This window comes from Euprymna scolopes, chromosome 7, assembly GCF_053919585.1.
Source record: "Euprymna scolopes isolate OS-2025 chromosome 7, ASM5391958v1, whole genome shotgun sequence".
NCBI classification, from domain to species: Eukaryota; Metazoa; Mollusca; class Cephalopoda; order Sepiida; family Sepiolidae; genus Euprymna; species Euprymna scolopes.
In genome coordinates this window covers 97,251,402-97,275,981 of record NC_136488.1, presented here as the reverse complement: position 1 = coordinate 97,275,981, position 24,580 = coordinate 97,251,402, and the positions used below count along the sequence as shown (strand labels likewise).

Here is a 24,580-nt window from a genome sequence, read left to right as displayed (position 1 = left end):
TCAAAAGTGGGAAAGACTGACAAACAGACAGCTTAAGAGAAATACAATTATATATATCGGCAGCATTTTTTCTCTATGGCAGATTTCATGAAATAAAATAGACGTTTTTTGTCTATTAATTCGGCACTTGTACAGTTTAATCAAGACATTAAAAAATGAAAATATCGAAAAAAAAAGGTTATATTGTACGTATCCGTTTTGGACTGAAGATCTCCGAAGAAAATTTCACTTAATTTGAAAGAGTAGGTTTTTTTTACAGCGGGATAAAAACGTTTTTATAACAGCACGTTGAAGGTAAACATCTTTGAATTTTTTATATTTTTGTTCAGATTTTTAGAACACTCCACGGGGGGATAACTCAGTTTAAAGCGCCGATACTTCTTCCCCATCTTTAATAATAGCTTTTCTTCCTAAAAATCGAAGCTTTTGCTCGGTATGATAACAAATTGTTTTTTTTTTTGCTGTAAAAAAAAACAACAAAAAAAAAAAAAACTACTTGATGAAATTGAGTGAAATTTTTTTCCGGAGAACTTCATTCTGTTAAGTTGTCTCCCATTAATATGCTTATAATTTGTTAAGTTATCTCCCTTATAAAAAGGCAGAGTTAACGAACTTTTCTTTTCAATATGGCGTCGTAATGTTTATGTGTTTGTTAACCGTTAAACTCTAATTGTGAGTGTGTTGCATATTTATTCAATTAATGTATTAGCTGCCGTAATAAATTATATATATATATTGTTTATATATATACCGTCGGAGTTGGATTATTTTATTGGTTTTTCATGGTAGCAGAGCGTAGTTGCGAGCGAAAACAATCTACGGAACAATAATTTAAGTTTTTTTGTTTTTTAACGAACGACCACAAAGAGGAAATGGCCGTTAACTACAAAAATCCCCCTAGATTTGATGAGAACGACTACCCATGCTGGAAAAATGAAATAAAGATTTGGACAATGATGACGGATTTACCAAAGAACAAACAGGCATTGGCTGTTAGCCTTTCACTTAACGGAAATGCAAAACGGGCAGCTATGGGAATTGAAGTGGAAGACCTCAACACAGACGAAGGTATGTCGAATCTTATTAATGTATTAGACAATTTGTTTTTAAAGGATTCTCTAGACTCTATGTACGAGGCTTACCAAAACTTTGATAAATTCCAGCGGCCTGAAAACATGAGTATCTCTGAATATATTATAGAATTCGACCAGAGATATCTCAAAAGTACCAAGTTTGAAATGACTTTGCCGGATGCCGTCCTAGCTTTTAAACTATTAGATAAGTCAGGCCGGGATTATCAACAGCGCCAACTCGCATTGACAGCGTGTGCGTCGTCAGAATTGAAATATAAAAACATGAAGTCCGCATTAAAACGTATATTTGGAGAATCAAATGTTATACTTTCTAATGAGGAGCCTATTGTAAAGCAGGAAACCGCTTTATATGCAACAACATCAAGAAAACAAAAATCCCGTAACTTTCCTAGATCAGATACGGGAAAATCTAATAGATTTAGAAACGGAAACCATACTAACAGATATGGGAAAGTTACTAAATGTTCTATTTGCCAGAGCGTTTTGCATTGGTGGAGAGAGTGCCCCCACAAAAGTGAAGCTGTTAGGTTAACCGAAACAGACGAATTGGAGCATAAAGAAACAGAAATGGAAGAGTGTAACATCACACTTCTCTCACACGATGAATATTCTCCAAGTAAAATTTTTTTTAGTTGAGTCATTGAACATGGCAGTGATTGACACAGCTTGTACTCGGACCGTTTGTGGCCAAAGCTGGTTGGATGAATATAAAAAGAATATCAACCAAGAAGATATTATTATTAAGAGAAGTAATAGACCCTTCCGATTTGGCGCCGGAAAAATTATAAACTCCTCTACCCAGGTAACTCTACCGGCGATAATAGGTTCCACTAGGTGTAATATAAGTGCTGAGGTAATTCAAGCTGATATTCCTCTGCTTTTGAGTAAAACTTCGTTGAAGAGGGCTGAAGCTGTTCTGGATCTTAATTCAGACAAAGCTGTCATGTTTGGGAAGCCAGTGGACCTACAATTCACATCTAGTGGACATTACTGTGTAGATATTCTTGGTAGTGGTCATCATACAAGAAACTCCCATTCCGATGTGCTAATTGTTGATAACATGACCAATAAAGAAAAAATAAAAAGTTTAGAAAAACTGCACATGCAGTTTGGACATGCCTCAGCTGAGAAATTAAATATGCTATTAAAGTCTGCTGGCTCAGATGTTGTGGAGGTCGCTAAAATTTTGGGAAAAAATTAGCCAATTGTGAAATATGTAGGAAGTATAGAAAACCTGCACCAAGACCAGTTGTTGGTTTTTCCTTAGCTAATGACTACAACCATACTGTAGCCATGGATCTTCATCAACTCGAACCTAACCTATGGTATTTGCATATCATAAATGAATTTTCCCAGTTCAGTGCGGGTTGCATCACTAACACTAAGCAGTCATCTAAAATTTTAAAAAAATTCATTCAATGCTGGATTAGTATCCATGGAGCACCTAAACGAATGTTCAGTGATCTGGGAGGTGAGTTCGACAATGCTGAGATGAAAGATATGGCTGAAAATTTTAACATAGACATCTCTACCACTGCTGCATATTCACCCTGGAGTAATGGTCTATTGGAACGACACAATCAGATACTAACAGAAATATTATTGAAGTTGAGGTCCGACTATACTCTGGATTGGGAAACAGCACTAAATGGGGCCATTATGGCAAAGAATTCGTTACAAAACATACATGGATATAGCCCTTATCAGATAGGTTTTGGAAGAAATCCAAACATTCCCACGATCCTTATTGATAAACCACCTGCACTAGAAGGGACCACCACAAGTGAAGTTGTAAAAAACAACATAAATGGATTGCATGCTGCAAGACAGGCTTTTATCAAAGCCGAATCATCTGAGAAAATTAGGAGGGCCTTAAGGAAACAAACGCGCCCCACACCTGATCTCTGCTCATCGGGGGATAAAGTTTATTACAAAAGACCAGACAATCAAGAATGGAAGGGTCCAGGTGTTGTCATTGGTCAGGATGATCCTGTGGTATTTGTCAGACATGGTGGAATGCTTGTGAGAGTACATAAATGCAGATTGCGTTTGTGTAACTCACCACTTGCAGATGTAAACTCTTATGAAATTTCAGTAGCATCAAAAACCTCTGATAGCCAGGACTATAATTATGAAACATCTGATGAGGAATATACTGAAACAGCTGAGGTTGGGACAAAAAATGACCCACAACCCGATCCTATAGCCAAGATAAAGCCTGGTAACATCATCACATACAACCAAAAGGGAAGCAATGGGCAAATACAGGCGGAAATAATAAGTCGGGCTGGAAAAGCCACCGGCAGAAACAAACATTGGTTTAATGTGAAAATCCAAAGGCCAGTAAACTTGGAGAATGAAGAGATGTCGGTAGATTTAAGTAAAGTCACGGATCTTAATGTGGCAGAACCACTGATAGGACCCACAGAAGGAGACACTATAATGATGGTGGCAGGTAGAGAATTCGATGAGGCCAAGAAAAGAGAACTTGACAGCTGGAAACAAAACAATATTTTTACTGAAATAGATGATGCAGGACAGAAATGCATATCTACGCGCTGGGTGTGTAGTTTAAAAAACACACCTAATGGCGTTATGAAAAAAGCAAGGCTGGTCGCTAGAGGTTTTGAAGAACCCAAGAATGACATTCAGAAGGATTCACCAACCTGTGCTCATGAATCCTTAAGACTTATTATGGCATTAACAGCCCAAAATCAATGGAGTCTACACTCCATAGACATAAAAACTGCCTTTTTGCAGGGTCACACTATGGATAGGGAAGTATACATCAGACCACCCAAAGAAGCTTTCAGTGACAAGATATGGCGGCTAAATAAGTGCGTCTATGAACTGAGTGATGCTTCTCTGCAGTGGTATAATAAAGTGAAATCAGTTATGATTGAAAATGGCGGTGTAATGTCCCAAATGGACCCTACAGTTTTCTACTGGATTAGTAAATCTGGTAATCTAGCTGGAGTTTTGGCGTGTCATGTAGATGACTTCATTTGGTCAGGGGACCAGACATTCAACAATACCATTAGTAAAATACGCAGCGCATTTAAAATTGGAAAAGAGGATAGTAAGGCCTTCAAATACTGTGGAATTGAGCTTAATTGCTACGGTCCAGAAATATTAATAAACCAAAACAAATATACCGACAGTATATCATCCATTCCAATAGATTGTTCAAGGACCATGGAAAAAGAATCACCACTAACAGAAATTGAGATAAATTCACTCAGATCCAAGATCGGCCAATTGTTGTGGTTAGCACATCAGAGCTGACCAGACTTATTATTTGATGTCTGTAGTCTAGCGACTAATATTAACCATAGCACCATAAAGGACCTGATAACTGCCAACAAAATTATTGGAAAAGCTAAGGCATCCAAGCTATCATTGAAGTATCAACATCTTGGTGACAATAATCAGTTACGTTTGGTGATATTTAGTGATGCCGCTTTGGGAAATCTTCCTGATGGTGGAAGTCAGGGGGATTATGTCATATTCCTCACTGGGACATTTGGGAAAGTCTCACCGATCTGGTGGAACTCAAAGAAAATCAGACGGATTGTCCACAGTACCTTAGCTGCAGAAACAATTTCAATGTCTGAAGCTATTGATATGGCTGTCTTCATCTCCACCCTGTTTGGTGAATTGACAACAGGAAGAACAAATCCCAAGAGTTTACCTATAATTTGTGTCACTATGAAGCGGTCAAATCAACAAAATCTGTCAAAGAAAAACGATTATGGATCGAAATCAGTGGTATTAAGGAACTTGTGGAAAATGGACAGATTGAAGAGTTCCAATGGCAAGAGACAGGAAGACAATTGGCAGACTGCCTCACTAAACAGGGTGCATCCCCTTGGTTATTGAGAAGCGTCTTACAACAAGGCAGTTTGAATGATTGAAATTAAAAATCAAAAAAAAAAAAAAAACTTTTAAAGATGAATTTGTTAAGTTGTCTCCCTTTATATTGGCATTAATATGCATATAATTTAAGTTATCTCCCTTATAAAAAGGCAGAGTTAACGAACTTTTCTTTTCAATATGGCGTCGTAATGTTTATGTGTTTGTTAACTGTTAAACTCTAATCGTGAGTGTGTTGCATATTTATTCAATTAATGTATTAGCTGCCGTAATAAATTATATATATATATTGTTTATATATATACCGTCGGAGTTGGAATATTTTATTAGTTTTTCACATTCCATAACGGATAGTACAATTTAAACTTTTTTTGATATTTTCATTTTTTAATGTCTTGATTAAACTGTACAAGTACCATTAATTCTATTTTCGATCCTTTCCATCTTTCGAATAGCAGTCTTACTTCTAGCGAGAACTGGCCGATGTAATCACCATATTAATCATAAGTCCAAGTACTTTCCGTATTTAGTACTTCAGGATTCATCGTCAGGGATAAATTAATCTAACTGGCTTTGAACAATTTGTAAAGATTTTTTTTTCACTTCATTGGTTAACCAATAAAGAGAAAAAATAATTCTATAAATTATTTTATCCCTTTGGTTGAAATCAATAGCATCCTGAAATGTTTGCAAAGCAATTACCCAATAGAAAAAAAACATTAACCAATAGAAATAAAGCATTAACCAATAGAATAAAAACATTAACCAATAGAATAAAAGCATTAACCAATAAAAATAAAGCATTAACCAATAGAATAAAAGCATTAACGAATAGAAAAAAAGCAATTAACCAATAGAAAAAAAGCAATTAAACAATAGAAAAAAAGCAATTAACCAATAGAAAAAATCAATTAATCAATAGAATAAAAGCAATTAACCAATAGAAAAAAGGCAATTAACCAATAGAAAAAAAGCAATTAACCAATAGAAAAAAGGCAATTAACCAATAGAAAAAAGGCAATTAACCAATAGAAAAAAAGCAATTAACCAATAGAAAAAAAGCAATTAACCAATAGAAAAAAAAGCAATTAACCAATAGAAAAAAAGCAATTAACCAATAGCAAAAAAGCAATTAATCAATAGAATAAAAGCAATTAACCAATAGAAAAAAAAGCAATTAACCAATAGAAAAAAGTAATTAACCAATAGAAAAAAAGCAATTAACCAATAGAAAAAAAAAAGCAATTAACCAATAGAAAAAAAAGCAATTAACCAATAGAAAAAAAAGCAATTAACCAATAGAAAAAAAGCAATTAACCAACAGAAAAAAAGCAATTAATCAATAGAAAAAAAAGCAATTAACCAATAGAATAAAAGCATTGACCAATAGAAAAAAAGCAATTAATCAATAGAATAAAAGCAATTAACCAATAGAAAACAAGCAATTAACCAATAGAAAAAAAAGCAATTAACCAATAGAAAAAAGCAATTAACCAATAGAAAAAAAGCAATTAACCAATAGAAAAAAAAAGCAATTAACCAATAGAAAAAAAAGCAATTAAACAATAGAAAAAAAAAGAAATTAACCAATAGAAAAAAAAAGCAATTAACCAATAGAAAAAAAGCAATTAATCAATAGAATAAAAGCAATTAACCAATAGAAAAAAGGCAATTAACCAATAGAAAAAAAAGCAATTAACCAATAGAAAAAAAGCAATCAACCAATAGAAAAAAAGCATTAACCAATAGAAAAAATCAATTAATCAATAGAATAAAAGCAATTAACCAATAGAAAAAAAGCAATTAACCAATAGAAAAAAAGCAATTAAACAATAGAAAAAAGGCAATTAACCAATAGAAAAAAGGCAATTAACCAATAGAAAAAAAGCAATTAACCAATAGAAAAAAAGCAATTAACCGATAGAAAAAAAAAGCAATTAACCAATAGAAAAAAAAGCAATTAACCGATAGAAAAAAAAAGCAATTAACCAATAGAAAAAAAAAGCAATTAACCAATAGAAAAAAAGCAATTAATCAATAGAAAAAAAAGCAATTAACCAATAGAATAAAAGCATTGACCAATAGAAAAAAAGCAATAATCAATAGAATAAAAGCAATTAACCAATAGAAAAAAGCAATTAACCAATAGAAAAAAGCAATTAACCAACAGAAAAAAAGCCATTAACCAATAGAAAAAAAAAGCAATTAACCAATAGAAAAAAAAAGCAATTAACCAATAGAAAAAAAAAGCAATTAACCAATAGAAAAAAAAAGCAATTAACCAATAGAAAAAAAGCAATTAATCAATAGAAAAAAGCAATTAACCAATAGAAAAAAAAGCAATTAACCAATAGAAAAAAGGCAATTAACCAATAGAAAAAAAGCAATTAACCAATAGAAAAAAAGCAATTAACCAATAGAAAAAAGCAATTAACCAATAAAATAAAAGCATTAACCAATAGAAAAAAGCAATTAACGAACGAATAGAAAAAAAGCAATTAACGAACGAATAGAAAAAAAGCAATTAACCAATAGAAAAAAAGCAATTAACCAATAGAAAAAAAGCAATTAACCAATAGAAAAAAAGCAATTAATCAATAGAATAAAAGCAATTAACCAATAGAAAAAAAAGCAATTAACCAATAGAAAAAAGCAATTAACCAATAGAAAAAAAGCAATTAACCAATAAAAAAAAAGCAATTAACCAATAGAAAAAAAAGCAATTAACCAATAGAAAAAAAGCAATTAACCAATAGAAAAAAAGCAATTAATCAATAGAAAAAAAAGCAATTAACCAATAGAAAAAAAGCAATTAACCAATAGAAAAAAAAGCAATTCACCAATAGAAAAAAAGCAATTAACCAATAGAAAAAAAAGCAATTAACCAATAGAAAAAAGGCAATTAACCAATAGAAAAAAAGCAATTAACCAATAGAAAAAAAGCAATTAATCAATAGAATAAAAGCAATTAACCAATAGAAAAAAAGCAATTAACCAATAGAAAAAAAGCAATTAACCAATAGAACAAAGCAATTAACCACTAGAAAAAAAGCAATTAACCAATAGAAAAAAAAAGCAATTAACCAATAGAAAAAAAAGCAATTAAACAATAGAAAAAAAAAGAAATTAACCAATAGAAAAAAAAAGCAATTAACCAATAGAAAAAAAGCAATTAATCAATAGAATAAAAGCAATTAACCAATAGAAAAAAGGCAATTAACCAATAGAAAAAAAAGCAATTAACCAATAGAAAAAAAGCAATCAACCAATAGAAAAAAAGCATTAACCAATAGAAAAAATCAATTAATCAATAGAATAAAAGCAATTAACCAATAGAAAAAAAGCAATTAACCAATAGAAAAAAAGCAATTAAACAATAGAAAAAAGGCAATTAACCAATAGAAAAAAGGCAATTAACCAATAGAAAAAAAGCAATTAACCAATAGAAAAAAAGCAATTAACCGATAGAAAAAAAAAGCAATTAACCAATAGAAAAAAAAGCAATTAACCGATAGAAAAAAAAAGCAATTAACCAATAGAAAAAAAAGCAATTAACCAATAGAAAAAAAGCAATTAATCAATAGAAAAAAAAGCAATTAACCAATAGAATAAAAGCATTGACCAATAGAAAAAAGCAATAATCAATAGAATAAAAGCAATTAACCAATAGAAAAAAGCAATTAACCAATAGAAAAAAGCAATTAACCAACAGAAAAAAAGCCATTAACCAATAGAAAAAAAAAGCAATTAACCAATAGAAAAAAAAAGCAATTAACCAATAGAAAAAAAAAGCAATTAACCAATAGAAAAAAAAAGCAATTAACCAATAGAAAAAAAGCAATTAATCAATAGAAAAAAGCAATTAACCAATAGAAAAAAAAGCAATTAACCAATAGAAAAAAGGCAATTAACCAATAGAAAAAAAGCAATTAACCAATAGAAAAAAAGCAATTAACCAATAGAAAAAAGCAATTAACCAATAAAATAAAAGCATTAACCAATAGAAAAAAGCAATTAACGAACGAATAGAAAAAAAGCAATTAACGAACGAATAGAAAAAAAGCAATTAACCAATAGAAAAAAAGCAATTAACCAATAGAAAAAAAGCAATTAACCAATAGAAAAAAAGCAATTAATCAATAGAATAAAAGCAATTAACCAATAGAAAAAAAAGCAATTAACCAATAGAAAAAAGCAATTAACCAATAGAAAAAAAGCAATTAACCAATAAAAAAAAAAGCAATTAACCAATAGAAAAAAAAGCAATTAACCAATAGATAAAAAGCAATTAACCAATAGAAAAAAAGCAATTAATCAATAGAAAAAAAAGCAATTAACCAATAGAAAAAAAGCAATTAACCAATAGAAAAAAAAGCAATTCACCAATAGAAAAAAAGCAATTAACCAATAGAAAAAAAAGCAATTAACCAATAGAAAAAAGGCAATTAACCAATAGAAAAAAAGCAATTAACCAATAGAAAAAAAGCAATTAACCAATAGAAAAAAGCAATTAACCAATAAAATAAAAGCATTAACCAATAGAAAAAAGCAATTAACGAACGAATAGAAAAAAAGCAATTAACCAATAGAAAAAAAGCAATTAACCAATAGAAAAAAAGCAATTAACCAATAGAAAAAAAGCAATTAATCAATAGAATAAAAGCAATTAACCAATAGAAAAAAAGCAATTAACCAATAGAAAAAAAGCAATTAACCAATAGAACAAAGCAATTAACCACTAGAAAAAAAGCAATTAACCAATAGAAAAAAAGCAATTAACCAATAGAATAAAAGCATTAACCAATAGAAAAGAAGCATTAACCAATAGAATAAAAGCAATTAACCAATAGAAAAAAAAGCAATTAACCAATAGAAAAAAGGCAATTAACCAATAGAAAAAAGCAATTAACCAATAGAAAAAAGCAATTAACCAATAGAAAAAAAAAGCAATTAACCAATAGAAAAAAAAGCAATTAACCAATAGAAAAAAAGCAATTAACCAATAGAAATAAAAGCAATTAACCAATAGAAAAAAAGCAATTAACCAATAGAAAAAAAAGCAATTAACCAATAGAAAAAAAGCAATTAACCAATAGAAATAAAAACAAATAACCAATAGAAAAAAGGCAATTAACCAATAGAAAAAAAGCAATTAACCAATAGAAAAAAAGCGATTAACCAATAGAAAAAAGCAATTAACCAATAAAATAAAAGCATTAACCAATAGAAAAAAGCAATTAACGAACGAATAGAAAAAAAGCAATTAACCAATAGAAAAAAAGCAATTAACCAATAGAAAAAAAGCAATTAACACATAGAAAAAAAGCAATTAATCAATAGAAAAAAAGCAATTAACCAATAGAAAAAAGCAATTAACCAATAGAAAAAAAAGCAATTAACCAATAGAAAAAAGCAATTAACCAATAGAAAAAAAGCAATTAACCAATAGAAAAAAAGCAATTAACCAATAGAATAAAAGCATTAACCAATAGAAAAGAAGCATTAACCAATAGAATAAAAGCAATTAACCAATAGAAAAAAAAAGCAATTAACCAATAGAAAAAAAAGCAATTAATCAATAGAATAAAAGCAATTAACCAATAGAAAAAAGCAATTAACGAACGAATAGAAAAAAAGCAATTAACCAATAGAAAAAAAGCAATTAACCAATAGAAAAAAAGCAATTAACCAATAGAAAAAAGCAATTAATCAATAGAATAAAAGCAATTAACCAATAGAAAAAAAGCAATTAACCAATAGAAAAAAAAGCAATTAACCAATAGAAAAAAAAGCAATTAACCAATAGAAAAAAAAGCAATTAACCAATAGAAAAAAAAAGCAATTAATCAATAAAATAAAAGCATTAACCAATAGAAAAAAGCAATTAACGAACGAATAGAAAAAAAGCAATTAACCAATAGAAAAAAAGCAATTAACCAATAGAAAAAAAGCAATTAACCAATAGAATAAAAGCAATTAACCAATAGAATAAAAGCAATTAACCAATAGAAAAAAAGCAATTAACCAATAGAAAAAAAGCAATTAACCAATAGAATAAAAGCATTAACCAATAGAAAAGAAGCATTAACCAATAGAATAAAAGCAATTAACCAATAGAAAAAAAAGCAATTAACCAATAGAAAAAAAGCAATTAATCAATAGAAAAAAGGCAATTAACCAATAGAAAAAAGGCAATTAACCAATAGAAAAAAAGCAATTAACCAATAGAAAAAAAGCAATTAACCAATAGAAAAAAGCAATTAACCAATAAAATAAAAGCATTAACCAATAGAAAAAAGCAATTAACGAACGAATAGAAAAAAAGCAATTAACCAATAGAAAAAAAGCAATTAACCAATAGAAAAAAGCAATTAACCAATAAAATAAAAGCATTAACCAATAGAAAAAAGCAATTAACCAATGGAAGCAATTAAACAATAGAATATATATATATATATATATATATATATATATATATACGCACACAGACACTCACACGTATATATACACATGCACACACATATATATACAAACGCATACATATATATATATATATATATATATATATATATATATATATAAGAAAGGGGGATAGATTTCATTCATTTCATTTTTATTTGCAATACTTTTGAACAAATTTGATTATTTATATTCTAATGGAGGCCGACACTTATCATAGCCGTCAATGAGTTCCAACTGCAAAAGTAGCCAGTCCCCACCAGAAAAAACAGTAAACGCAAGTAATCATGCCAAACCAGCACTAACTCCCAGTAACTAACAGTCATGACAATCCCAGCCAGTGGCTTCTGCTAGCTGTTAGTGCTCACTAATTTTCAGGGCTGACAGTGCCCCCCCCCACTAACAACCGTAGTTTAATTTGTTTTCGAGGGGGCCCTTTACCAATTCTGTTCTGGCTTTGTATTTTATTTCCACCAGATAATGCCGGTACACGGGTCCTGTGTAAGAATAATTTTCTAAAATCAACAGGTTCTCTACAGTGCAATGTAGACTACAATGTATTGTGAACTAAGTCAGTATGAGAAGGCATGTGGAGCTTCCTCGCAATGATGGGTCCTCGACTAAAGCAAGTAATCAATTAATTTGATTGAAAAATGGGTGATTTCACTGATTTCGATGACTATAAAAGTATTATACAACACAATCAAGTTGACACACCAGTTCTCGCCAGATCACCAAAGTGAAGCAACATTGAGCCTGGCTAGTACCAGATGGGTGATCATTTGGGAAGGTGAGGCGCTGTATGTACCACGAGGTAAAATACCAGGTTGAGAAGCTGCCACGGTCTATCCTTCTCTCGAGGGTAGATGGGACTCTCTTAAGCCATGGTAGGTACCCCATCTAGTGATGGCGTCACAATAAAAAATACCCTTGATAGCCCTGGCGAAGCATCAAGTATTCAGCTACCGACAAGATTTGAATTACACTACAGACTCGTGTAGTGAGTTCAATCTCGGCTGTGGCCATGCTGAATGGAGGGATAAAAGTATTGGAAGTGTGAAACATTCTTTTATCTTCATTCAATCTCGGGCAACGTCGGGTCTCCTTGCTGGTACACACACACACACACACACACACACACACACACACACACACACACATATATATATATATATATATATATATATATATATATATATATATATATATATATATATACTTATATGTAATATACTGAGTTCGTGTAATTCAGTAAATTTTCATATACCAATAGGTTTTAAGCCCAAAAAGATTGACTTAAGGATTAAGCTACAAAATTATCATATTTCATAACTGAGCATTAATATTAACCACAACCAAGGTAAATGTTTCTCGCATGCTTTTCCTGTTAGGATCCCCCCTTCTTTTTTCTTTCTATTCAAAAAATGCTACATTGCTAAAAGTGTGTTTATTCATAAAGTCTGAAGAAAGGCTGTTTTTTGAAAATTTTCAAACGATATAATGCTTTAAACTGTCGAACTGGACATTGAAACAATTGTAACATGAAATGAAATACACTTTTCGTTGCCATGAACACCTTGTCTTGAAGTCTTGATTTTGCACACACAGTATATATATATATATATATATATATATATATATAATTTTTTATGGATATATGGTTTTATATATATATGTGTGTGTGTGTGTGTATACATATATGTGTGTACGAGTGTGTGTCTGTAAAACTTCCTCAATGAGTTATGTGTTAGAAATCTATAATTTCCAGATGCCATTCAATCCGCATGAAGAATAACAGGAGGAAAAGAAGGCAAAAAAAGCAAAAGCGAAATGTTTGAAAATCTGTAGCAAAGAAAACAAAACGGTTTATATTTGCTATTAATGATATCAATGGCGTTGATGAATTGTTTGCGGCACAAGGCATCTGCATTCTTCGGAATCTATGACGTCTTTCCATGGCAGTTTTTTTTTTTCTACATGCCAAAAAAGAAACATTGCTCGGTAATGGCAGAAAATAGTGATAAGAGGGTGGCCCAAGGCACCGGATACATAAATAGATATTTTTCTTCCAACCTACCCGCTATATTTTTTCAGTGATTTTTCTGCTTATTTATTTTATTTATTTTGTTTAATTCTTATTCTGATTGGGAAGACAACACTTTGTGAAAATTAATATATTTCGTTTTATTTCATTTTTTGTTTCTTTCCGTTCTCTTCTTTTTTTTTTCAGCCTTTTAACTTTTTGTATTTTTTGTTTTATTCGTTTATTTTTGTATTTTTTGTTTTATTCGTTTATTTTTGTATTTTTTGTTTCATTCGTTTATATTTTTGTATTTTTTGTTTCATTCGTTTATTTTTTTGTATTTTTTGTTGCTTTATTACGTATGTTTTCTATTTATTTGACTTTTTTTGCATTTTACATTTTATTTCATCTTTCAACATTTCTCGTTTAATTTCCATGTGTCTTTCGAGCATAATGCATCATTGTGTTATGCGTCTACATAATTTGTTTTGTATTTTCACTGTATGCTGCCTAGTGCTACCAGATCAGGTTGTCTGAAGATATTGCCTTGCTGGCTTAAATGCACCAAACATTGATGTTATTGTGGGGTTTCCTTTCCCTTTTCAAAACTCAATAATGTTCCACAAAACAAAAACAAAATTAACAATTTTTCTCTACAAAACAATCAAACTAAACACCGTAAATAAATATTTGAAAATATAAAGAACCTGAAGCATAAAAACTTTTGCTAAAAAATTCTTTATGCTGCAATATTTAAAGTTATAAATTTATTATATTGTTTACTAGAATATCTTGTTCTTTTATTTTCTAGTTTAAATAGCTAGTCCTTTACTTTTCCATGTTCAAGCTTAACCATATTACTTTTCATGTTCGCATTTTTCTATTGTGATCCATGATTTTTCCAGCCTTCCAATAAATTCACTTGTTCTTTGTTTAATTTCAGTCTTATTTCCCCCTCCCCATAAACACATATATAATAACAATGTATGGCACTCGTCTGCTTTTAATAAACTACCCCAATTATCTCTCATTCATGCTTTCATTCTCTCCGTTTCACTTGTTATTTCTCTTTTCGCAACAACAATGAATTAGTAGCAACAGTAGTCGCTGAAGCGACGTGGTTGCTATGGAAACCAGTCATAAAAAATGTCTCACCTCCTTACATATTTTTACGATTTTGAACACCAGAAAATTCATCATAACTTTTGTTTTACTGAACGAAAATTGAAAATTTTTTCACAACATAGCCAAGAAGGTGATCTATAAATGATAATAGTTTGAAATTTTGTCGAAAAATGAGTGACTGGCGAAGCTTTAAAGCAGTTCTAAATGACTAAAACTGCCACTTAACCATATATTAAAAAAAAACTACCATGTTTGAATTATATATATATATATATATATATATATATATATATATATATATATATATATAAAATGGGTTAATAAATTCCAACGAAAGAAAGATGTATATTTAAATAAGAAAGTAGTCACCAACAATGTGTATTTTTTAACATTATTTTATTATTCCGTGTCTTGGTTTTTCATTGAGAATTATGTTTGGATCATTGTAATAATGTTTTTAAGTCATTGAAATCGTTTAAGTACGTTTCAGACAGTGTCCTCGTCAGAAATTATTTTCAAATGTGTAAAAATGGCGATTTTCTAGTTAGTTTGAAGTTTTTCCAAGGGGTGGAGGCTTGTAAGTGTTTATTATACATTGGTATGCTGAATTTTTATTGCTTTTTTTTTTTTTTTTTTGTCCAGGGAGATTTTGACCTCGCTGTAGTCAGTCGCTATCTCTTTCTGCTAATGTGTTTTTCTTTTCCTTTAGGGTGGGGTAGGGTGTGTGTATGTATGTGTGTGTGTGTGTGTGCGTGTGTGTGTGTGTGTGCGTGTGTGTTAATGTGTGTGCGCATGTGTGTGCGTGTGTGTGTTTGCTTTTATTGGTTTGGGAATGTGTATATTGTTTTATAGTATTTTGGGGTTATTTACTTTCTTAGGAAGGCGGCTGTGGTCCGAGGTCGTTACTAATGTGTGTGTGGGAGGAGGGGGGATTGGCTCTTCTGAAGTAAGGGTAGGCATTCTATTTTGATATTTATTTTTTGGATTCTTGGATTTTAGTATTGTGATTTTTCGTTTCAGTCTTATATTATGTTTGTTTAGAAAGAGGGGTGTATTTAAAATAGGGGATTTTTTAATGTTTCTATTTATTTGTCTCCCCATGTGGGTATTGCCAGACCCAGGATCGGTTCCTAGTGTGGGGAAGATTTTGTTCCCCAGAGGGGGGGGCATTGGAGGGGTGTAGGTATGGGAGGGGGATGATAGAAGGGAAGATAGTCGTTTCAGTCATGAGGGGGTTCTCCTCCCCTGACTGAGGAGGGAGCGAGGTATTGAAACAGATATTATACTATGGTTCTAGGTGTCTCCTAGTGTTGTTGGTTTCGAGGTTAAGTAGGGTTGGTATTGTTCAGTGTGTTGTATTAGAGATAGGGGTGTTATGTCTGTGTGTGGTTGTATGCGCGCACATGTGTGAGTTTTAATGTGTCGGTTCTGATTTATGTGTGGGTGTGTGTATGTGTATGGGTGTGCATGCGAGTGTACCTTGCATTTCATGTTTTTGTGTGATGGTATTAGGTTCTGTTCAGTTCAGGAGTGAATTTGGTGATGAAGTTTTTTTCCTGTGTAAGTAAATAAAAATAATTGTCTGTTTGGAAGATTGGCATTATTTTGAAGCTGTTTCCACTGCATGTGTGTACGTGTTTTGAAACATAGAGGTGTCTGTTATCTGCAATTTTGATGTTGCTCTTATGTAAGGCCACTCTATTGCTGAAATTTTTGGTGGCGCCTATGTAGGATTTGTTGCATGTTGTGCATCTTAGTGCATATACTACATTTCTGGAGGTGCAATTTAGATCCTTTTTTTATTTTGAATGTTTGTGCTGGGTTTTTGAATGTGTATGTGTTATCTCCCTGGACAAAAAAAAAAAAAAAAAAAAAAAAAAGCAATAAAAATTCAGCATACCAATGTATAATAAACATTTACAAGCCTCCACCCCTTGGAAAAACTTCAAACTAACTAGAAAATCGCCATTTTTACACATTTGAAAATAATTTCTGACGAGGACGCATCAGACCGTCTGAAACGTACGTAAACGATTTTAATGACTTAAAAACATTATTACAATGATCCAAACATAATTCTCAATGAAAAACCAAGACACGGAATAATAAAATAATGTTAAAAAATACACATTGTTGGTGACTACTCTCTTATTTAATATATATATATATATATATATATATATATATATATATATATATATATATATATTAGTGTTGAGACGATTAATCAGAATTGAAATCGGGAATCGGAAAAATTGGGACTTTTGGGAGTATCGGCATTGGAAAAATTTGCGCCTATTTTCTGATACCAAAAAGATTCCTTTATTTATCTTTTTATTTGATTTTGTTTAAAACAAAAACTTCCACTGTTGATAGTAAAAATAGATTAGTAAATATTTATTGATTTTAAACTAGCGGTGAAACTAAAATCTGTAGATCCTCTCCTACAAGTGTCTGAGAAAATATATGCACATTTAAGATGTGTTTTTTATGGTAATCTGGACTAAGTAACAACTTTATAATTAAATGTTTACAGATTTATAAAGAATCGGAATTGGATTCGGAAGTTTAGTATGGAATCAGGAATGATATCGAAATATGGGAAAAATATTGGAATGGTCCCATTACTAATATATATATATATACATATATATATATACATATATATATATATATATATATGTATATATATATATGTTTGTTTTTAAATAAAACAATGAATTTTTACATATTTAACAAATGAAAATAGTCTAATGGAAAACATAAACGCATGTAAATTGTAGATGTTATCATCATTTTTCTTTTTAATATTTTGAACCATACTCTGTCCTTAATCAAAATACACATTTTTGATACGATAAATTATGAATATTAAACTTTTAAGATATTTTATGTTCTGTAAGACATTTATTCAATTTATGTCAATCGGTTTAAAATAATTCTCCCCAAATGGTAAAGAGAACCTCTTCAGTTTTAAACTTTATATATACAAGGTGGAACAATAAAATTTTTGCTCTAAAGAAAACAACACAACAGATTTATTTTAAAACTTTTATTAAAAAAAATCAATTCAGGTGACATGATTATGTAGTAGAGCTGACATCTATTCAATGTAGCCGTTTTCAGCTTCAATCACTGAATCGATATGGGTCCAGAACTGGGAGCATGCCTTTTCCACAAGCGCCGGTGGGAGCTCGGCAAATACTCAGTGGATGGTGGCGATCAGGCTGACTTTGGTTAGAAGTCATGTTGGTGATGTTCTCGACAACGAAGCAGTCCAGTGGTTTTAGAGCGGGGGAGGAGGGGTGCCAGTGAGAGAAAAGTACAAAGTCATTGTACTCCTTTTGAAACTAAGCCTCGGTTTCTTTGGGCTTCTGGGCCGGCGCTGAGTCCTGCTGCCACACCCAGGATCCGCCAGAGGCCACCTGATTGCACCAGGGGATCATCACACTCTTAAGCACATCCAGATATCCTTAGGGGTTGACTTTCAAGCCGACTTCGAAGATGTGAGGTGGCATGATGTGGCCCTCACATGAAACCACACCAAAGATGATAACCGTGGCTGGAAACTTTGTTTACATCACCCTGGCCACGTCCCTGTAATTCGTGGCAATCCAGCAATGTATTTTGAGGGTGTTGGCAATGGTCCTGTTGTCATAACTTGGATCGATAGAGAGCAGAAGTTGTACAGCAGCACTTCTCAAATCTCGCTCACTGAACATTATGTCACTTTCAAACATGATAGAAGGCTCCTATCGCTCTGGAAAATTGTACATAACTGACCAACTCGTAGATGGTCTGCAACAAAAAAAGAAAACTGTTTTTTATCAAACGGAAATGGAATCGTGGACTTTTTTCTAGGGCGACAATTTTATTGTTCCAGCCTGTATATGTGTGCTTTCATCTTGTTATTACTGTTAGGCATAAATAATTCCCTCAAACAATAAACACTCATGTTAAAATGAGATTCTTCTCAATCTGTAAAAGAAACGGTACTGATATAGTTTGTTACCCATGCTAAACTATGTCAACATCTTCTGACTGTTTGTATGAACAGACAGAAGGTGACGAATGACAATAACGCTGCTTCAAAAATCAAAACGAGGCGACTCAATAAAACAGGAAAAAATAATGAAACAACATTTACAGTAAGAAAAAAAAAAAAAAGTCACCGTATGTTAAATTTTATGAAAAAAACTTTTCTTTTTTTTTTTTTTTCGGAGAAATAAAATATAATAAAACAACTGATATAATTCATTTGTTTTTTAATTTTATACAAGAATTTTTTTTTTTTTACGATAAAGTTAAGATTTGTTTAAGTACTTAAGTACTTCTATTTTGTTTCAATAAATTGATTTTTTTTTTGTTCGAGTATATATTTTGATCTAGACTCATTCTGTTAAAGTCAGTTTAGTGTTAAGGTTAGTGTTGGGGGAGGGTAAAAAAAAAACATTTTTTTTTTTTACGTATTTTTAAGGTTATGGTTTACAAGAATCTCTTTTTTCTTTTTCCCAAAATTTTTTCAAATTTTATGTTCGTGGATGTTAGAATTTCCTCGATTCCCAATTGCTAATTGTCACCTGTTATCTTGCAATCTGCTTAGCTATATAAACATCCGGAAGTTGCCAACAAAAAATCGGTTTTATCATGGGTAACAAACTGTACTAGTATATATTAAAATCATCGATGAGTTCAAACTTGCTCATAGAAAAATACATGTTGTTCGCAACATGAACAAAACATTCAGCCAATGGACTGTCAAGGAATATTACAAAGTTCAGAAATTTCTTATTTTTGAGATGACAATCTCTTGAAAATTAATAAAATCCTGGGTGTCTCCCTTATTAGTCCATATTTAATTGTATCCCCCCACGGAAACAGATACATATGATCGGTTTTAATGCGGGGGAAAATCCAGCGTCCTAAAAGGGGGGGGCACTCAGTCTAGGAGAAGTTCTCCTTCACTGACCGAGAACAGAAAAGATGAACTGTAGAATGAGAACAGACACGACACCTTGATCTTAGTCAGAAAGAAGGCATTACTCGAACCATGCACAACTTGCAAGCCACCAGACAGTTCTGGACCACCTGAAGCAGTTAGAGAAATCAAAGAAGCTCAACAAATCGGTATCACAGAGACTTCAAAGAAATCGTTGGTTTGAGGCGTCATCGATGTTTCCTTTGTGAAACAAAAATGACCCATTTCTCTGTGATGATAATAATAATCGATGGCGATCAACTCAGTTGTTGTTGGATAAAGGTGGAGCTCTGAAAGATTTTCTCCAAAACTCCACACATGCATTAAAATAGTGTGTTAATCAGATTTGAATAGGCAAGAAATATTAATGTAGGTAAATAATCAATAGATATTAAATTTAAATACAGAAAAAAACATGTCAGCTTTCATACATGATCCAGGTAGACATCTCGTCCGAAATGCCGTATAAATATAAAAGGTGAACCAAAACAAATCGGGTTAAAACTAAGAATACTGCTGTCACATCTGTGGAGGTGCCGCTCGGTGCATTCTTTCTTGTTTTTATAGAATACAAAAATCGGCTTCTCACTCACAAAAGAGACATTGCTAGTATCCTTTTGCTCGATTGAACTTCAATCTCTGATTCTTTCTTGTAAGGTATTAATACTATTAATTAAGAACTTGTTTTATTATGTATTCATTTTTTTTTTTTTGGCAGACGGTTATCCTCATCTTCATAGTTCTTGTTGTTTCGCCACGTTTCGGCCAACTCATCCTCTGATCTGAATGAAGAAGGCCATAGGATGAGTTGGCCAAAACGTGGTGAAACAACAAGCCCTTCGGGGGCCATGGTACAGTGGATAGACACGTTGAGTCTCCACGGTTTCAGGTAAGCATTGTCTGAAGATAGTGATTTCAATCCTACCCAAAGCAAGCCAGAAGATTAGTTAACCAAAACGTGGTGATGCAACAACAACTATGGAAGGCAGTAATTACTGGGATTAGTTACAAGACTCAGCATTCCTATCCCATTGCAGTAAATCACCTGAAGAAGGCCCAGAGAATGAGTTGGCTGAAGCATGGTGAAACATCTATGAAGATGAGGATAACAATCTGAAAAAAAAAAGAATGGATGCACAAATTATGAAGCGTCATCTTAAAGGATTCAATAAATAAATAAATAAGAACTTTTCTTCTTCCACTTGCTTAACATTAAATAAAATTTCTATGAATAGAGTTTCTTTAAAAACACTTCCCATCTGTAGAGCACATTACTACACGACTAGTTCCTTGCAGCCTACAACATGCTCGTTTTCATATCCAATATCAACAAATAATTGTCACAAACGATCGCCATAAGTAAGCAACATCTTTTCACTCAATTCATCAGTTTCAGTCCTCTAATAATATTCTCCATCGTTAGACAGAGAATCAATTTATCTCATTTACCTTTATCCTCGAGCTGATTTTGGCTTTGATAAGAGACAACTCATTAGTAAAAAAAAAAAAAGAAAGATAAAAACAAACAGAAATATTAAAATTGAAGAAATAGATATATAATTAAAAATAATTCTTTTTAAAAATTCTATGAATTGTAAATACACCTAGACAATTCAAATTCAAAATTGACGATCTTAGCTTGGATCAGTTTGATCTAAGATGGCGGTTTTCAACAAGGAGTCAGATTTTTAGGCGGATTTTGATTATCATATTTAAGAATATCTCTGATATTATAAATCGAGTAGTTCCATTCACTGTAGGATAAGGGTTAATGAGATGGGTGTAGATGGAATAAAGTCAATGAATACCGCTTTGAAGTCAATTAAAGCGTTATTGGGGTATTTTTGTGACTACGAATAGATTTAAGCATCAAAGTCACTTAAATACCGTATTGAGTTGATAGAGAGAAAATAATTCTGTCATTTCAAGTTAAAACGCGAAAGTTGGTTGATTTATTGTTTTTCTGATTACACCATTAGTGTTTGTAAATAAAATAATTTTCATGGTTATTTCTCAAAGTGTGGCTTCAGTTTTTTCTTTTCTTTTTTTTTTACCTCAAGTGTTCAATTTTGGCTCGTTTCCTTTTCCGTTTCAGTATTTAGTAACTTTATCAATATTTGATATATGTGGATCTAATTTTGATGCTTAAGGCCATCCGTATTCACAAAAAGGGTCAGTCATGCTTTAATTGACCTCAATACGGAATCTAGAAACTTTACCAATATTTGATATGCGTGAATCTAATTTTGATGCTTTTGATTATTCACGAGGACACTTAATTTCTTTGCATGAGATCTGAAAGCCGCCATTTTGTAGCATACAGTGATGCAGTTCTGTGATAATGAGTTTCACAGGTAGATAGATTGTTATTTGAATGATGGAGACTATTACACAAGGATGGAACATGATGAATACAATGAATAAAATTGGATTATTATGAAGACGGATTATGGAAAGTGTTTGTTGACATTGGACGACCATGTTGTAGTCTACAGGTAAGGATTTCCATGGTAATGTGTTTCACAGATGAGAAGATTTTAGAAAGAAACTGTTATCTCTGTCCATTCCATATTAGGCAGACACACAGAGAAAAGAAGGTTCGGTTATAGTCAAGATTGTCTGCTCTTTTTGACTTCTCGTTCCTGTTCTGTATACAAAACGATGGTGACAAGCAAGATATGGCCCCTCCTTGTTAATAATTAACTTCCTCTCATATAAAACCCTCCCCATTTTCCCCATGTTAAAAATGCCTTTTTCGTCTGCTTGGCCATGTCTTATTATCTGGCAAAATGGGCAACATAAACCGGATTGGTTTGTTTTACGGTGTATCAAGTCTTTTTTGGTTATTAAATGTCAAATTCAGTAATTTTGGAAAAAAAGATTTCATGCTTCAAGTTGCTATTCAAATATTTACTCATTGTGTTCGGTTGGATATGAACAGCATATCAACCCTTTTTGTGTTATTTAATGTCGCATCCATTAATTTTGGAAAATGAGTTTTTTGCTTCATTTTTTCTTTATATCTTCAAATATTTATTCGTAGTATTTAGCTTTGTTGTTTTGCGGAGAAAAAATGTTGTTTTAGTTTTTGGCTTTGCAGAACATGATTGAGTTTTGTTAAGGGAATGGGGGAAAACCAATAACAGAAATGATCAGTACATTTAAGTTAGGAAGCCGATATCTTCAGACAGTTTGATCTGATAAAACCAGTGCATAAACCGGAAGTAAGGAAGAGTAGATAATCTTGAAAGTTCTTTGAAGTTACTAGTATTAAATGCAAGAATAAGTTTTGCTTATATAACAAGAATTGATCTTAGAATATGGCGCGTGTGCAAAAATTTGTAGACGTTTATGCAGAATGACAAAATCTTACAAAATCCTCAGCACAGAAATTGAGACTAGAGTCACAAAGATATTCTGCATTAAAGCAACAAAACTGAATTAATTTCCATAATTTTCACAAAGGTGAGGAGGATGAGGAAGAGGAAGTGACGTGAAGCAGAAAGGAGAGGAAGGAGAAGGAAGAAGGGGGAGGGGAGAAAAAGAAGGAAGAGGAGAAGAACGGAGTAAGACCATGCCCCCACTCTCACCCAACCTGGCAATAATTCATTAACAGATCATTTAATGGTCTATTTCTAACCTATCAGCATTCATTCCGGTCAGTGATCTGTCACTACGTATGCACACTTTTGGCCCTTAGATCATTAGTCTTCGTCCCTTCAGCCTTATTTCCACATCTTGCGTTACAGTGCGTGTGCGTCTACAAAGAATGAAAGCGATCTTCATCCAAGGTCGCTGGCGGCTTCTCCATCTTCCAATTCCCTTTCTGCAATACTGTTTCAATTTCAGATAATATTTCACTCATATATCACAAATTATCATGTAAGAATATACAAGGCTCTAATAAGACCTCATAGAGAATATTGTATACTCAGTCCTGTGTACCTGTGGATTAGCTAGATATGAAAGTTGTGAATTCATGGCCTCCGTTCAGTTTTGAGAGACAATGGATACCTTCTTGTAAGCTGCATATTTAATTGTGAAGCAAGCGTTGTGCAATCTACAACCATATCTCTCCTAAGTCAGCACTGCTTCATTTCAATGACAAAGAGAAACCCAAGACGACTGGAAACACTGTCGAAATAAGCAGGGAGACGATACGCCATCTGGTATTCTGAAATGGTCACCCATTTTAATACTGATCAGGCTCAATGTTTGCTTAACTTTAATGATCTAACATGGACAACTGTGTCAATCTGATTAGGCTATGTACTTGTGGATTTATATGAAAATTACACTGCGTAAAAAAAAAAAATGATTGAATTAATTAAAGGAATGAAAGATTTTAATTTTAAAAATAGATTATAATCCTTAGGTTTAAATGCTTTTCTAAAAAGAAGGATGAAGAGAGATATTGTCTGATCAGTTATTTTGTTTTATGATATATCAACAATTTTCGAGTTAATAAAGTCGAATGCGATCACTGTGGGTAAAAGTTTTTATGCTTCAAGTTCTTTATATCTTCAAGTATTTATACATGATGTTTGGTCTGGTTGTTTTGTTTTACGGCATATCAACACATTTCGGGTTATTTAATAGATTGGCATTTCTCATATTCTCGACTTTTTGGCTAAGATCAAATATTATCTGTTCTGATATTACATTTCATCTGTTCTGTCAACGCTCAGTGAAGTAGAAATCCTTCTAGGTTGAGGAAATTTTAATTTTTGTCTCAGTACAGATGCCCTTATTTGGAAACATCGAGTTCCCCTACATTACAAAATCGACTTTGTGTATAACTCTGCCCGCATGGGGCAGCAAGTACATAGGGCTATTCTTCATATCATAAACAAATTCTCTCATACATTGCCGTTTATAAATTTTATATTCAACTAGTAAAGTACGTATGAGTTGTTCAAAAAAGAAAGTAGATGACTGTGTACTCCCAGCTCTGAACTATTAATATTTCATTCTTATTTCTAAATTTTATACAGGGTGAAATGATAAAATTACCGCCCTAGAAAGCAT

At 31.9% G+C, this 24,580-nt stretch overlaps 1 protein-coding gene across 1 annotated transcript; it reads left to right on the top strand.

Moving 5' to 3' along the window:
• The first annotated feature begins 2,546 nt into the window (after nt 1-2,546).
• On the top strand, nt 2,547-4,379 carry LOC145280306 (uncharacterized). The gene has a single exon (XM_080132076.1). The coding sequence runs from the start codon at nt 2,547-2,549 to the stop codon at nt 4,377-4,379; it is 1,833 nt and encodes a 610-aa protein (XP_079988202.1).
• The last annotated feature ends 20,201 nt before the right edge of the window (nt 4,380-24,580 follow it).